The following is a 14,844-nucleotide window of genomic DNA, read 5'->3' as shown; positions in this document are numbered from 1 at the left end:
AGAGTTTAAAAAAATCAAAATAAGCAGAGCTGAGAAGACCATCTGCATTATCCTCACCCACATTCCCAGTTTTGCTAAGTCACACTCCCAGGATGACAGCTACAAGGGAAACCAGGCAGGCTGTATCCTCAAGGAAGGAAAAGCCTCCCACTCCCTTGCTTGCTCTCAAAAGCTCCCAATGTTTAGAGTGAGAAGAGCTGTTTCCCGGCTTGGGCTTGCATGTTTTCTAGTTGCTCTAGAATAAAATAACCAAGGCTTGATTGTTCTGGGTTAAGAGAGCCCTGATATTTCTGGACCATTCGAGTTAAACTCATAGCATGAAGGAGCAGTGGCTCCAACCCCAAGGAAATGATTGGGGTGGTAGGGGTGGGGGAGAGCCACCCCAGGGAGAGTCAGCCACACCCTCAAAGCCACTCCTCAGAGGGTACCTTCCCACCAGAGATCTCCAACCATATTTTGACTCTTAAGCTATAGGGGCATTGGGGAAAGGAAGACAGGAGCCAAACCAAACTGGCACACCCCGGGCACACCCAAGGGCTGAACCACTTCAGGACTGATCAGTCCCACCCTCCCCGGCCCCAAGGCTCAGGCAGGGCAGCAACTTTATCTTAGGTGGCAGCTGGACCGGAGGGAGGGAACAGGATGCAGCTGGAAAGGGGAAGAAGTGGGTGAGGGGCAGATCTCAGCAGTTTCCTACTCTACAAACTCCCCCCGCCCCCCCGCTTTCTTTTCGAAACAGTCTCTATGCTGCTACCCAATTGTGACTTGCCCCAGAACGTATAGCTTCTGGTTCAACCTGAAATGCTCCAGGGAAAGTGCCAGAAACTGCTCCCAGTTGGCAACTTCACAAGCTGGGCTGCCACAAAATTGACCCTAATGACAAACAAGGCCACAGCCGAAGGCTCATTCTGTCCTGCGAGGGGTGGAGACAACAGAATTACCACAGCTTCCACACCATGTCTGCAGACAGACACCCCAGATTGTCAAGATTTTCATTTTAACACACAGACGCACACACACAGACACATGCAAACACACATCCAAAGACAACTGGTCACCCAAACCTCCTCTTGTCAGACAAGTTGGGGGGCAGTGGCGATTCCAGCTTTCATGTCTCAATAGACAAGAGACACCCCCATTCACTATTAACTTGTTCTCTTAACCATTCAACCTGGACTTTGTTGCTGCCAAAGTTCCAAAACACCACCCAGGTTCAGGATAGATGAACAGATGTTCTTTATTCCCATTTTTGCACCCGTTAAGCCACATTTTCTTGCTTCCAAAAGCTTCCCAGCCGTCTTTTCATGTTATTCTTTCTACCGAAATGTCATCCTAGTGACCTTCCCTTCAGAAGTCCCCTTCAGTCTGAACTCCTTAATCCATGTCAAGCTGTCCACATCTTTCCTTCCCTAACACACAGAGCCTTCTCTCACTGAACTTTTCATTCTGGCAGAACGACCGCTGGGTGACACGTGACATTGCCATTCTGGGGAGATGAGCTGCCAAGGAACTCACCCTGTTACACTCGACTGTGAAGTGGAAATGCATCTTCCCTTCCATGGTCAGTTACCAAACACTGAGATGTGAACAGACAGGATTTTCTTTGAGCTAAAGACTCCCGAACCAAAATTCAATGGGACACTCTAAATAGAGCCTACTTTCATTTGTGCACTTAATATTAAGTCACTCATCAATAATGGCTCTTCCTTCCCCAATACCAGTGGGATGAGGGCTGTAGAGAAAGACTTCATCTTTTTTTTTTTTTGAGCCATAGCTGAAGGCCACAGCCACAGAGATGCCGGACTCTGAACCCACTGAGCAGGGCCAGTGATTGAACCCGCATCATCATGCATAAGATTTGGGTTCATTACTGCTCAGCCACAATGAGAACCCCCTTTTTTTGTTTTATAATTGAAATGACATGCTTATTTTGTTCTTTTTGGAGAAAATATGTCAGATATCTAATTCTGACAAACCATGACTTGTCAGTTGTTCTTTCAAGTAAAAATGATGTTCCACTTTTTAACAAATGGCTAGTTCAGTCAGCAATTCAAAGAATCACACATGTGCTTCTGGAGATAGCCATCACAGCGGCATGCAGCAGAAGTGCTCTATGCAGACTTCCCATTTCGTCACACAGAATATGAAAAACATGGGTATTCAAGGGTCAAGACTTAATAAAATTCCTTATTTATAGAGTTTCATCAAGGACACTGTTCAGTGCTTTATTATTTCTGATGCAAGTGTGTGATGGTAAAAAAGACCAACCACATGTAGCCCTAGAATAGCAGGTGCCCCTACTTTGATGTGTACGAGGGCATCAGAAGTCTTACCAACAACTGCTTTTGCACCATCACTACAAATGATGATGCAAAAGAAACGGAAGTATCTTAGTTCTATTATGAAAAGAGTTTAGACCTCACAGGCCCCTCACAAGGGACTTGGGGAACTCTTGAAGTCTGTGACCCACACTTTTAGAAACTTTAAGTCTTCAATTTTACTAAAGTCTCCCTTTTCTTTAGAAATAATAAATATGAACATAGTCATACACACTCCTTACCCTACTAACTGATCTCTCATCTTCCCTTACTTGCTGAACGCCTTGGAGGTAAAAGAGGTGGTTTATCCCCTCCAATTCCATTTCTTTATTGCATACCTATAATTTAGATTCATTCACCTTCACGAGTCTGAAATGACCTTGTTAGGCACAGGCAGTAACTTTTTCTTTTTGAAATGGCCTATCTCCTCTATTGATTGTCTTGTATATTTTTGACCTTTGCAAATACTCTGTCCTCCAAAGAAGAAAGTGGCAACTGTCACATCACTCAGAAGGGAAGCCCATGGATACTGAGTGGTCTTGCAGGTTCTTCTACCCTTTTGCTGGTGCTTCTTGCATCTTATTCCCAGCTCAAGAATAAAATACCAGAGTTTCCCAGGTCTCTTCTTTCAATGGCCTTTCCCTAGTCTTATCATGTGCTCTCTAAGCAAAAGGCTGCCCTGTTTCTCTCCTAAGCTCTTTTATGCCCCAGTTTGATCTGTTTGAACTGTTCATTGGACACTTTTTCTTAGATGTTCCCAAACTTCAAACTCAACATGCCTCAAACTGAACCTGAACCAAAATGGATGGTTCCTTCTCTTCTAGTCTGGTCCGTTTCATGTAGTCTCAAAACCCTGAAGTCCTCATCTTTCTCTTATTGCTTCCAGGTCCTTGCAATTCCTCAAGAATCTTCCTTTTCATCACTTCTTTCCTGATCCTGTTCTAATGCAAGATCTTATCCTCTCACTTAGCTACGGAAATCATTTTCTAACCATTCTCCCTGATTTTAGTCCCCTTCCTGCCCCACTCCATCCTATCCTTTGTTGACAGGTGAACCTTGAGGCAGAGCCCCAAGCAAGTCTTTCCCGGCACAGCCTCTGCATGTACACTTGATTCCTCACACAGCTTGGATTAGTCAATACTACTTCCCTTTGTATTATAGTTACTCTGTATATACAGGTCTTTAATCCCTGGCAAGACTCTAAGGCTCCGAGAAAAAAAGGACCTATGCATGACAACCTATCTCAAATAGTATCCAACATAGTGCTTTTCACAGCAGGAGAATTTAATATTTATTCAAGGGAATGCAGAATGAATGGATACTCGACTTCCAGCCTCTCTTCCAGGGCAACATAACAGGTATGTCCCCCTTCGGCACTCCTATCTAACTAAAATCTTACTCAGCTATTGGTCAAATGGTGTATCACCATTCTAAGAAGCTGAAAATTAAATTAGCAGGAGCGAGGTTACCTCTTGGGGAAAGAAGAGAAAGGTAATCAGGAGGAAGCATAGTAACATTTTACTTATTAAACTGAGTAGGAGTACCATATCCTTTATGCATTTTTCAGTCTCTACATGTTTTTGAATGTCTAAAATAGTAATCAAAAACATAAGGCACCAGGAGTTCCTGCTGTGACACAGTGGGTGAAGAATCTGACTGCAGTGGCTCAGGTCACTGCAGAGGTGCAGGTTGAATCCCCAGCCCAGAGCAGTTGGTTACAGACCAGACATTGCCACAGCTGCAGTGTAGGTCGCAGCTATAGCTTGGATTCAATCCCTGGCCTGGAAACTTTCATATACCATGGGTGCAGCCATTGGCGAAAAAAAATAAGGCATCAATATTTAAACATATATCTAAAAAGACTCCTCCCAATAACATAGTTTTGCATTTAATTATCTTGTTATTTCATATATGTTGGGTTTACTTGCTAATCAGACTGCTAGGAAAAAGTTTCATCATATTTTGAGATTGATATTCACTGAGCAATGATTCATAAGACTAAAACTTTCTCACCCCTCCCCATCAAAGCTTCCTCAAGTAGCGATCGATAAATTAAAGCAAACCTAAATGTATTATAGTTGCCCCCAATTCAAAGACACACAGCTGTGGACCCTATTACAATTTAATAATCCTCCCTAATTTATCTGTTTTATTATTTTCCCTTAAGGCATAGGAATTGGTTTTTGGGTAAATAACATTTACCCTTTAAACAATATGTTGGTTTAGCAATATGAAGCCTATTTGTGAAGAACTTACTCTCTATGACACACAGCTTATTAGAATCATTTGACAGGAAAAAGGGGACTGTATTTTGTTTGCAGGCCTCGTTAAGTCACTCTTTCTGTCAGAGTAGAAAATGCTATTCTTCCCAAAATATTTAAAAATACCAAATAAAGTACAATGTCTTTCCATAAAGATGTTTCCAGGTTAATGTAAACTTCAATACACTGGTTCGCTGCTTACAATAAAAATGGCCATCTGCCCCATCACGTAACCTACCTGTCAGATGGCTTAAATATGCATATGACACAAATATAATTGCTTATAAGTTAATGGATAAATTCAAAGTGCTCATTGGTTTTTATTTGGATGTAAATTTCAGAGAGCTAGTAAGCGTCAAGAATTTGTGGAGCTATGACAACCATAAAGCAAGGCAGCTTAGTCTGGGGAGGGTATCTCAAACATCTAGGAATAACTTGGTATTTCACAAGTCTACGGAAAATTTCAAAAGTATTTCATGAGGGTCTGTTTTCAATAGTTTGTTAATCTGGTAAATACCCAAATGCTATTTTTGATAGCATCCAGAAATGTGTCTTAGGGACTTTTTAAAAAATTCCCAAAGGAAATATGCAAAGAATAAACCCAAATTTTAAATGAGGCCTTGAGTGATGCTGCTGCTATGAATCCCTAGAAATTAGGATTTAGTCCATCATGCATCTGTACATGCTTGGGTTAATACTCAATTAGTTTTCGTTTGCTCCAGTCTCTCCTTTACATTCAATGACCTGGACATAAAATTTATACTTTAATATGGCAAACTTAATTAACCCCATTGAAATTTAAAGAATTCCATGGGGATTACAAAACACACCATCCTTTACTAATTGTCAAGTTGAATTTTGTTAGGCAACCACCTCCTCATCAACCAACAGATAATTCTGCTGGGGCTTCCACCAACATCATGGCTACCCACGAAAGACCATGTGCCCACGCCCGTGAACCACGCCCCTTTGCGAGACACCTAAAAAGGGGAAACACACCCTGTTTCTTAAGTCTAGTCAAAACTTCCAGAAGCTGCCAGTCTGTATTGGCAGCCCAGGTATGTCATAACTTCAGTCCCTATGGAGACTGATGATGCCGAATCCGAGAGTTAGGGTTTCAAGAGTAAATGCACCTGCAAGCTGCAGCCTATACCAGCAATGTCAATCACTATATTTGAATTTAGCTCAGCTGGCAGCCAAGCATAGTGATGCCTCCCCCCATCAAGACAGCCAGCCAATTCTGCCCTGGGCAAGGGGAGAAAAACTGACAGTGGGCACTATTTATAACCTCTTTTCTTTGCCAGTAAAAAATCCTAAATTTCTCCCCATTCTTAACTGGGGCAGGGGGGAGGAGTTCTAAACTCTAGATGGGACCTCAACAGGACTCTGTGCCATGAGGAAGGGGTCACATAATGGAGTGAGTCTACCCCAACCAAATGCCAGGTGCATAACCAACTAGGATTCCAAAGCTTTGGTGTGTGGGGCTAAGGGTAAGGGGTGACAGAGTTATTCTGAAATGAGCAGAGAGCTCAATAAATTTGATTATTGACATTAATTTCAGAGGAATGGGTTTTCACTCTTTTTTAAAAAAAAAAATTGTTGACGTTCCCATCATGCCTCAGTGGTTAACAAACCTGACTAGCATCCATGAGGATGCGGGTTTGATACCTGGCCTCGCTCAGTGGGTTAAGGATCCGGTGTTGCCATGAGCTGTGGTGTAGGTCGCAGACCCGGCTCAGACCCAGCGTTGCTATGGCTGTGGTGTAGGCCGGCAGCTACAGCTCCAATTGGACCCCTAGTCTGAGAACCTCCATATGCCGTGGGTGAGGCCCTAAAAAGAAAAAAATAAAAACAAAAAATAAAAATTCATTTTATTAGCCATGCCTGTAGTATGTGGCAGTTCCTGCGCCAGGAATCAAACCCTCACCACAGCAGTGACCTGAGCTGCTGCAATGATACCACTGGATCTTTAACCCACTGCACCATAAGAGAACACCTCATTTTCTTTTTGACACCCAGAAGAGAAATGAGAGGTTCACCCACAGACATCCTGCACACATGAATTCACACCAGGAGAGTCCTCGTGTATGTAGGATTTCCCGCTGACCTAACCAGAGAGCACTGTGAACACTCCTCTCTACACCACCACACCCTGGCACCCTTGCCTCTCCTCAGCACAAATCCTACTGTGACCCTCTTCCCTAAACTGAATGACTGGGTGCCTGGACAGAAGAGGAAAGGGTGGGATTTCTCATGCCAAGATATAGGCAACAGCACCTCTTCCCTACCCACAAGGCCCGGCTCTGCGTCCCATCTTACCACCCACCCCTGTTCCTCTTCCTGCTTTTCATCTTCTGCCAATCCCTCCACTCAGCTCCTTTTGAGCTTCATCTTCACCACCACCACCCTACTCCAGGTTCCTCCCATGTCCTAACTTATGCCCACTTCTCACTAGGCATGGGCAGAAACAAGACATGCACACTCACTAACAGAATATAAAGAAGCTATACCCCACTCCACCCACACTGAGGGAGAGAAGGATGCCAGGTATTCCAAGGCAGAGTACGGGTGAGTTTTCTCTTTCAGCGTTACAACATAACCTGGGTCCATATTGGGGGTACAATAGGCTTCTCTACGTAAGCTGGGATTCCTAACCACATGCCTCTGCAGGAAAATAGGATGGAAATTCAAAACATACTTTGAGTTGGGGACACTTCCCCCCTGACCCCTAAGAAAGGAACAAACAGGCAAATTCTTGAACTAATTTAAAAAACAAAGAACTGTTCCTACATCTATGAAATGGTATAGTTTATAATGTCTGATAATGTCTGTTACAATATTTCCAGATAGGTGTAAAAAAAAAAACCCAAAATACAAACTGCCTTCATAAGGAGTTCCCCGGTGGCCCAGTGGTTAAGGTCTAGGAAATGCCATTGCTGTGGCCTGGGTTCGAACCCTGGCCTGGGAATGACTACATGTCATAGGCACGGCTAAAAAAAATGTCTTCATGAAAAAGATTTTAATCAATTTGGATATGTTTTTGCGCCTGTTTCAACATCCTCTAAAGAAAAACTTTTGATGTTTAAAAAAATAAGCAAGTTTCAAAAGCTACCAAATGCTTTTAAGAAAGCTAGTTATTACACGCTTTGTCCAGCTACAGTTTCAGCTTTTCAGCCAAAGCCTGTTGTCGAATATTCTAAAACGATAGAGCACTAAAAAACAAAATCTTGGAAGCAGTCTACCGGCTGGCTTTTCATATACCCCCTGATTAGGGAGGTCAGAATTGACAGGAAATAAGTCTCAACACTTAAACAATGCATACGCACCCACTCGACTATTCCTACAGTGTGTACATAATCCCAAGAATTTATATTAGTTAAACAGATCTTTCTAACTGCCTGAGGAAAACTACCTCCCAGATACATTCAGTTTAGCAAAGCATTCCTGTAAGAGGCACTCAAGTTTCACTCAGAAGCGGAGTGTCATGATGTAAAATCTTTAGGGGGGAAAATCATTGAAAACATATTCTTACCATTCTCACTGGGCTCTGCTGGCGGGGGCACGTCTCGGAACGGGATTATGACTGCATCTCCAGGCACTCTGGGGCTTTCCACATACTTGGGCTTCCTGACGGGACCTGCAGCGGAAAAGATCTAAGTGTGGCTAATTTTTTCCAGCTGCAAACAAAGCTTCAGAATGTACAGTGTGTGTCCTCACCAGGACCCAGATCTGCTTCAAGGAAGAGCCAGCCCCTTCCCCTCCCTTGAACACACACACACACACACACACACACACACACACACACACACCCATCCCACAGAGTCATTTCAGTCCAGACACGGGAACATCCAGGCTGGGCTGCCAAAGGAGAAAGGCGAATAAGCTTCGAGAATGTAAACTCCAACAAAAACAAAAGCTGCCCTTTTGCTGTGCAGACTCTACAGCTGTCTTTGGTGTATGTCATGTAAGTGATTTTGACATGCCCAGACCCGGACGGCCCTTGGAGAAGGGTTTTTCTTTGGAATTTTTCTCTAACTGGGGCAAAGATGATTGGGTTGCCTGGTATCTCCAAAGTCAGGAGGCCAGGATTACAAACATCCAGGCTGTAATATCAGCGTGCTCTGCGCGGCCATAGAACGCAGGCATTTTATCAGGCTGGTGACGCACGACAATTGTGAGGGGCAGAGAAGAAGGCTGCTTTCTTGGCAGCTGACACAGCTGCCTTCAGAAAGGGAGAGCAGCTAGTCTGGCATGCGATTTAGGGACACAAGAGAGCCTGAGAATCACCTCTCTTACCTCCCCTTCATCCCCAGCTCATCATTCGAAAACCTGGATTTCTGGACTAGACTGAATGGAACCCTCACACGTTGCTGGTGGCAACGTGCAGGTGCAGCTGCTTTGGAAAAGAGCTTGGCAGTTCCTCGGAAGGTTAAGTGTATAGAGTAACCATATGCCCTGGCAAATCCACTTCTAGGTAGATGTATGTTGAGACAAAAATCTGTATACAAATGCTAGTGGTAGCATTATCCATCAACTGGTGACCACAAAATGTGACATGTTCATACAGTGGAATATTCTTGGGCAATAAAAAGGAATGAAGTACTGATTCATGCCACAACACGGAGGAGGCTGGAAAACATTTTGCTAAGTGAAAGAAGCCAGTCCCCAAAGACCGAGTACCGTATGATTCCATTCACATGGAATGTCCAGAAGAGGCAAATTTATAGAAACAAAGTATGAATAGTTGCCAGGGACTGGGGGATGTGCAGGCTTGGGGGGTGATGGCTAAGGGGTCTATGGCGATAAAAATGGTTGAAAGTTAGGTTGTGATAGTGGTTGCAAAACCTCGTGAAGAGGAATTCCCACCATGGTGCAGTGGAAATGAATCCACTAGAAACAATGAGGTTGCGGATTCAATCCCTGGCGTCGCTCAGTGGGCTAAGGATCCGGTGTTGCCATGAGCTGTGGTATAGTTGCAGACTCGGCTCAGATCCTACATTGCTGTGGCTGTGGCGTAGGCGAGCGGCTATACCTCTGATTTGACCCCTTAGCCTGGGAACCTCCATATGCCACAGGTGCAGCCCTAAAAAGCAAAACAAACAAACAAAAACTCTCATGAATATACTTAAAACCGTTGTAGTGCACACTTCAAATGAGTGAACTGTATAGTCTGTGAATTATATCTAAATAAAGCTGCTTAAAAAAAAAAAAAAAAAAGAAAGAAAAAGACTGACTTTCTGTCTGCTCCTTTCAAACATCCCATTCCATTTTGGTCTAGCATCATCCACTTGACTCTCCTTTTCCTTGGTTCCCTTATACTTAAAAGTGTGCTTTTAACAAGGCCACAGATACTGGAAACAGTTCACATCAGTAAGAGGAAGGGTGGAGGAAGTGCCAGACAGGGGTCCCCAGCTCTTTCCCCTGCTCCGCCCTGAGCCACAGCCCTGCCCTCCCGGGGCCTCGGCTCTGTCACTGTACACTTAAGGGGTGAGGCAGGCGGATTCTAAGCATCCTTCTATGTCAAACATCTTATGCATCTGAGAAATTCTGTTCAGAATGAGGCTTACGGTGAGAGATGCTGCCATCTAAAGGTTTACTGCAAAAGCATCTACACCCCTATAAAAAGAATCTAATTCCCAGCCAGTTATAATGGGCCTCATCTTAACATAGGCTACATTATCAAAGAAGTGTATGGCATTTGACAAACAGGGGTATTATTTCAAACTTTAGAAATGATAGTTTTAAAACAGCTAACGCAGTCTTTAACCATATGGCCATCTGCATAGTGGATTTAACCCTGTCAGAAAGGGAATTTTTTTTTTTCTTTTGTCTTTTTTTTGTTGTTGTTGTTGCTATTTCTTGGGCCGCTCCCGCGGCATATGGAGGTTCCCAGGCTAGGGGTCTAATCGGAGCTGTAGCCACTGGCCTACGCCAGAGCCACAGCAACTCGGGATCCGAGCCGCGTCTGCAACCTACACCACAGCTCACGGCAACGCCGGATCGTTAACCCACTGAGCAAGGGCAGGGACCGAACCCGCAACCTCATGGTTCCTAGTCGGATTCGTTAACCACTGTGCCACGACGGGAACTCCCGGGAATTTTTTTTAAGATTAAAATGAGGAGTTCCCGTCGTGGCGCAGTGGTTAACGAATCCGACTAGGAACCATGAGGTTGCGGGTTCGGTCCCTGCCCTTGCTCAGTGGGTTAACGATCTGGCGTTGCCGTGAGCTGTGGTGTAGGTTGCAGACGCGGCTCGGATCCTGCGTTGCTGTGCCTCTGGCGTAGGCCGGTGGCTACAGCTCCGATTCAACCCCTAGCCTGGGAACCTCCATATGCCGAGGGAGCGGCCCAAGAAATAGCAACAACAACAACAACAACGACAAAAAAAAAAAAAAAAAAAAAAAAAGACAAAAAGATTAAAATGAAATGGTTATTGGAGGGAGAAGGAAGATAAATGGAACATGTAAGCTATATAACAGTATACAAAATATAATTCTGATTTTATCAAAAATATACACTTATCCATATATAAATATGCATGGGGGGAAAGACTGGGGAGAGAAGAGAAACAAGGATATTTGCTGTGAAGAAGACAACAATTAGGAAGAAGGGTCTTCATAGGGTAAGCAGAAATGGACCCAGGACAAAGACAAGAACCTTCTACACTCTTGGTTCCCGAACCTACTCCCTACGGCGGAAGAGATCAAGGGCATCTGTTCTTCTCCATCTAAAGGACCCAAGGGAGCTAAAGCCTTTTATGATTATTGTCCAATGATTCAAACTGCCCCAACCAGCAACCATGCACTTTCTGCTCCCCTCAACTCTTTAGGGTATATATAGTAACACCAAATCTAAAGAGATCTACTTCCAGGCTCCAATCTACCTCCAATCCTACCCCACATCCTTCAAATGTTCTCTAATAGTAAGCACTCTCTTAAAATGTGGGCTATTTCACAAGGATGTATAATGGTTGTTAGGAAAGGCTGGAACATCGAACCCCTAGGTCACTGAGAGCCTTCAGAAAGCATCTATGCCCAACTGCTTGTCTATAACTGTTCTAGTCAGAGGCTGACCACTTGCTGTAAGAAACACTCAACATTGAGTAATGGTGTTAAGAGCAGAGCCTCAGGAGCTGGGCAGACCTAGGTTCAAATATGGCCCCCTTCCTCCCCAACTTGGATCTCAGTACGTCCCAGAGCTGAAAGATGAATCAGGGAGCCTTCAGCTCTAAGGGGAAAATCCAGGAGAGCAGAGGCCAGGTTGCTCTGGCTCCCAGCCCTGGCACAGTGCCTGACACAGGGAACAGTGAGGCTGGAAAGGAAAGGAGACCCAGAATGCAACAAAGTCATTAACACTGTATTCAGTGGTCACACTACGCTAAGCATGTATGTACATTCATTGTTTCAACCCCAATAATTTTGAGAGAAAAGCACCATTTCCCCCATTTTTAGGTCAGGAGGCTGAGGATCAAATCAGTTAAACAATTTGCTCATGGCTCATGCATGAGCAAGAATTCAACCAGTTCTGTCGTCAGTGCAGGTTTGAAACCCATATATTGAATTCACCATTCAGCACTTATAAAACAAGAAATCAGGATTAAACAGGCGATCCTAGAAAATGCCAGGGCACTGGAACCTTCCACCACCCAATCCACAGGCGGGGCAAATCTTTTATTCATTCTTATTTGTCTCTGATCTCCTCTTTTACTAGGAGTTGAGATATTACGGAGTGAATATAAACCAGTGCTCTCCAACATGCTCCTTTTATATAAATTGCTTTTCACAAACAGCTGAATCTCAAATGCTATAAAGCCAGATAAATTTATAACTGGAGAGGTTTTATTCTTTCCCCTCTCAATCGCTCGTTAGAGAATCTTTGGGCACTTTCCATTAAACACAGCAGATGAATGCTCGTTTGCCCTCACTCCCTTTCAAAACACCATTAAAGCTGCAGTAAAGGGATTTAAGAGAGACCAGTGGGGAAAGAAGACAACCACAGGCAAGAAACCAAACTTCTGAAAGTGGAAACAGGTTGCCAAGGAGCGTGGACTGAACACAGCAGAAAAAGCTTCGGGGGGGGAGGGGGAGAAATGGCAGGGAGAGAGGACTGAGCCTCGCACATAACAGACACCTCTGAAGGCAGGAGCATAGGGTAGAAAGCTCCTGAAGATAGACTAAGACCCCCAGAACCCTTTCCTAGCCAGGAAGCATTCCCTCCTTCTACCAGAAGCAGACTTTTTCCCTGGAAAGGGTGAATTTCAAACCCAAACTCTCGAGTGCTACACTCAAACACTGGGATTAAGACACATTCTCCATGCAGGAGTTCCCGTTGTGGCTCAGCAGAAATGACATCTGACTGGCATGCATGAGGACAGGACGCAGGTTCGATCCCTGGCCTTGTTCAGTGGGTTGAGGATCTGGCGTTGCTGTGAGCTGTGGTGTAGGTCGCAGATGTGGCTTGGAACCCACGTTGCTGTGGTTGCTGTGGCTCTGGTGTACGTCAGCAGCTACAGCTCTGATTCGACCCCTAGCCTGGGAACCTCCATATGCCACTGGTGTGGCTCTAGAAAAGATGGGAAAAAAAAAAAAGAAGAAAAGAAAAGAAAAAAACATTCTATGTGCAGATGCATGTGTCCCAGATGCATCTCTCCACACACCCCCACCCCTACCCCAGGCTGTGAACACGCTGACAGCAAGCTTGCAGGAAGGGATTAGAGGATCCCTCTCTGGGAGAAAAGACCTATAAAATCACATTTGAGGACGGGCCCCCAAAGAAATGGTGGATTCCTGATGAATCACACCACTACAAAGGCTGCCCTCAACACACACACACACACACACACACACACACACTTACACACAGCTCCCTTTCAACCAGATTTATTTTTAAACACAAACCAGGATCACAGATAGTGGAGGAAAGACCCTACCCTAAAAGAAAACAGCCAAAATAGGTTAAAAAAGGAACCCTGAGGAATCAGAGTAAACCGGAGAAGAACTACTGTTTCCATTGCACAGGAGGCTCTATGACAAAGGGTGTCCAGAGTCCATGAGCTGACCAGAGGGACCACAAGACAGGACAACTGGCAGCCCCACCAGTTAGGAGCCACTGATGTTACACTAAGCCACCATCTATTAAACCACAGTGACACTGAGTTCTATGCTGCTGAAATGAAAAACTCCTCAACGAAGTAGCCAAATTTTTGCAACAACGGAGGTCAAAAGTGAAAAACTCATCCCCCAACATCCCCTTACTCAGGAGAAACGACTGCCCAGCACCTTTCTGCACACAGCTTTTTGTTTAAAATGAAATGCTCAACATTCCCAAGCATGAGCCACCTTAAAGTAAAATAACTTCCCTCCTTTACGTAAACCAAGTGTTATCAGGTCAATCCCCGAAAATTAACCAGAATCCAATACGACAATAATAATTACCCATAAAGTATGGAATGTGGCTACTGACTGTTTAAGGCAAGAGGCTCTTAAAAATAAGACTGTAAGGTATTATCTTGAAATGGGCTCGTCTAGCTGCTCTGCCTCCCAACCACCACTGGGCAGCTCAACAAGGCACTGGTATAAAGCACTTTTCAGACCTAACTGGGCATAAGGACCCCCTGGGAGTCTTGTTAAGATGCAGACTCTGATGTACTTACCAGGTGTGGCTGGGACCACAGGCCATACCTTGAGAGAAAAGTATCAAAGTATGCAGAGCACAGGCCACCTCAGGTGGGACCTCTAAGGAAGACCACCCTTCTGCCAGGGTCTGAGCAGAGTCTCTGTCCCATGGGTGGGACACCAACTTGCCCAGTTTGCAAGGTTTAAGATAAATGAGGACTGTTCTTGATCAACCAGTTCTACCTTTAGACGGCACAGGGAACTACATCCAATCTCCTGGGATAAGCCATGATGGAAAAGAATACAAAAAAGAATGGATAGGTATGTGTAACTGGGTCACTTTGCTGTATAGCAGAAATTGGCACAACACTGTAAATCAACTATGCCTTAATAAAAAAAATTTATTTTATTTTTATTTATTTATTTTTGCCATTTCTTGGGCCACTCCCGTGGCATATGGAGGTTCCTGGGCTAGGGGTCAAATCAGAGCTGTAGCTGCCGGCCTACACCAGAGCCACAGCAATGTGGGATCTGAGCCGTGTCTGCAACCTACAACATAGCTGAGCAATGCCAGATTCCTAACCCACTGAGCAAGGCCAGGGATTGAACCCGCAACCTCATGGTTCCTAGTCGGATTTGTTAACCACTGAG

The 14,844-nt window shown here is 44.5% G+C and overlaps 2 protein-coding genes and 1 long non-coding RNA gene across 31 annotated transcripts in view; all 3 read right to left on the bottom strand.

Moving 5' to 3' along the window:
• Positions 1-14,844, bottom strand: part of LOC146395936 (uncharacterized) — a 1,175,949-nt gene that overhangs the window by 478,177 nt on the left and 682,928 nt on the right. The gene's annotated exons all lie outside the window — the stretch shown is intronic.
• The window catches only part of DAPL1 (death associated protein like 1), a 933,549-nt gene that overhangs the window by 651,853 nt on the left and 266,852 nt on the right, over positions 1-14,844 (bottom strand). The window lies entirely within an intron of this gene.
• TANC1 (tetratricopeptide repeat, ankyrin repeat and coiled-coil containing 1) overlaps positions 1-14,844 on the bottom strand; it is a 246,037-nt gene that overhangs the window by 88,216 nt on the left and 142,977 nt on the right. For 24 of the 29 annotated variants that reach the window (XM_085001112.1, XM_021074760.2, XM_085001117.1 and 21 more), the window contains one exon: positions 8,112-8,216. The exons of the other annotated variants lie outside the window; for them this stretch is intronic. In XM_085001112.1, coding sequence (XP_084857238.1) covers positions 8,112-8,216 — 105 coding nt within the window. The remainder of the gene's footprint in view (positions 1-8,111; positions 8,217-14,844) is intronic. 29 annotated transcript variants of the gene reach the window in all.

The sequence above is a fragment of the Sus scrofa genome, chromosome 15, assembly GCF_054392235.1.
Source record: "Sus scrofa isolate SSC_HxYL_T2T_F1_AM1 chromosome 15, Sscrofa_HxYL_maternal_Yorkshire_Landrace_v2.0, whole genome shotgun sequence".
NCBI classification, from domain to species: Eukaryota; Metazoa; Chordata; class Mammalia; order Artiodactyla; family Suidae; genus Sus; species Sus scrofa.
The sequence above is the reverse complement of the archived record's forward strand: the minus strand, read 5'-3'. Positions and strand labels throughout refer to the sequence as shown.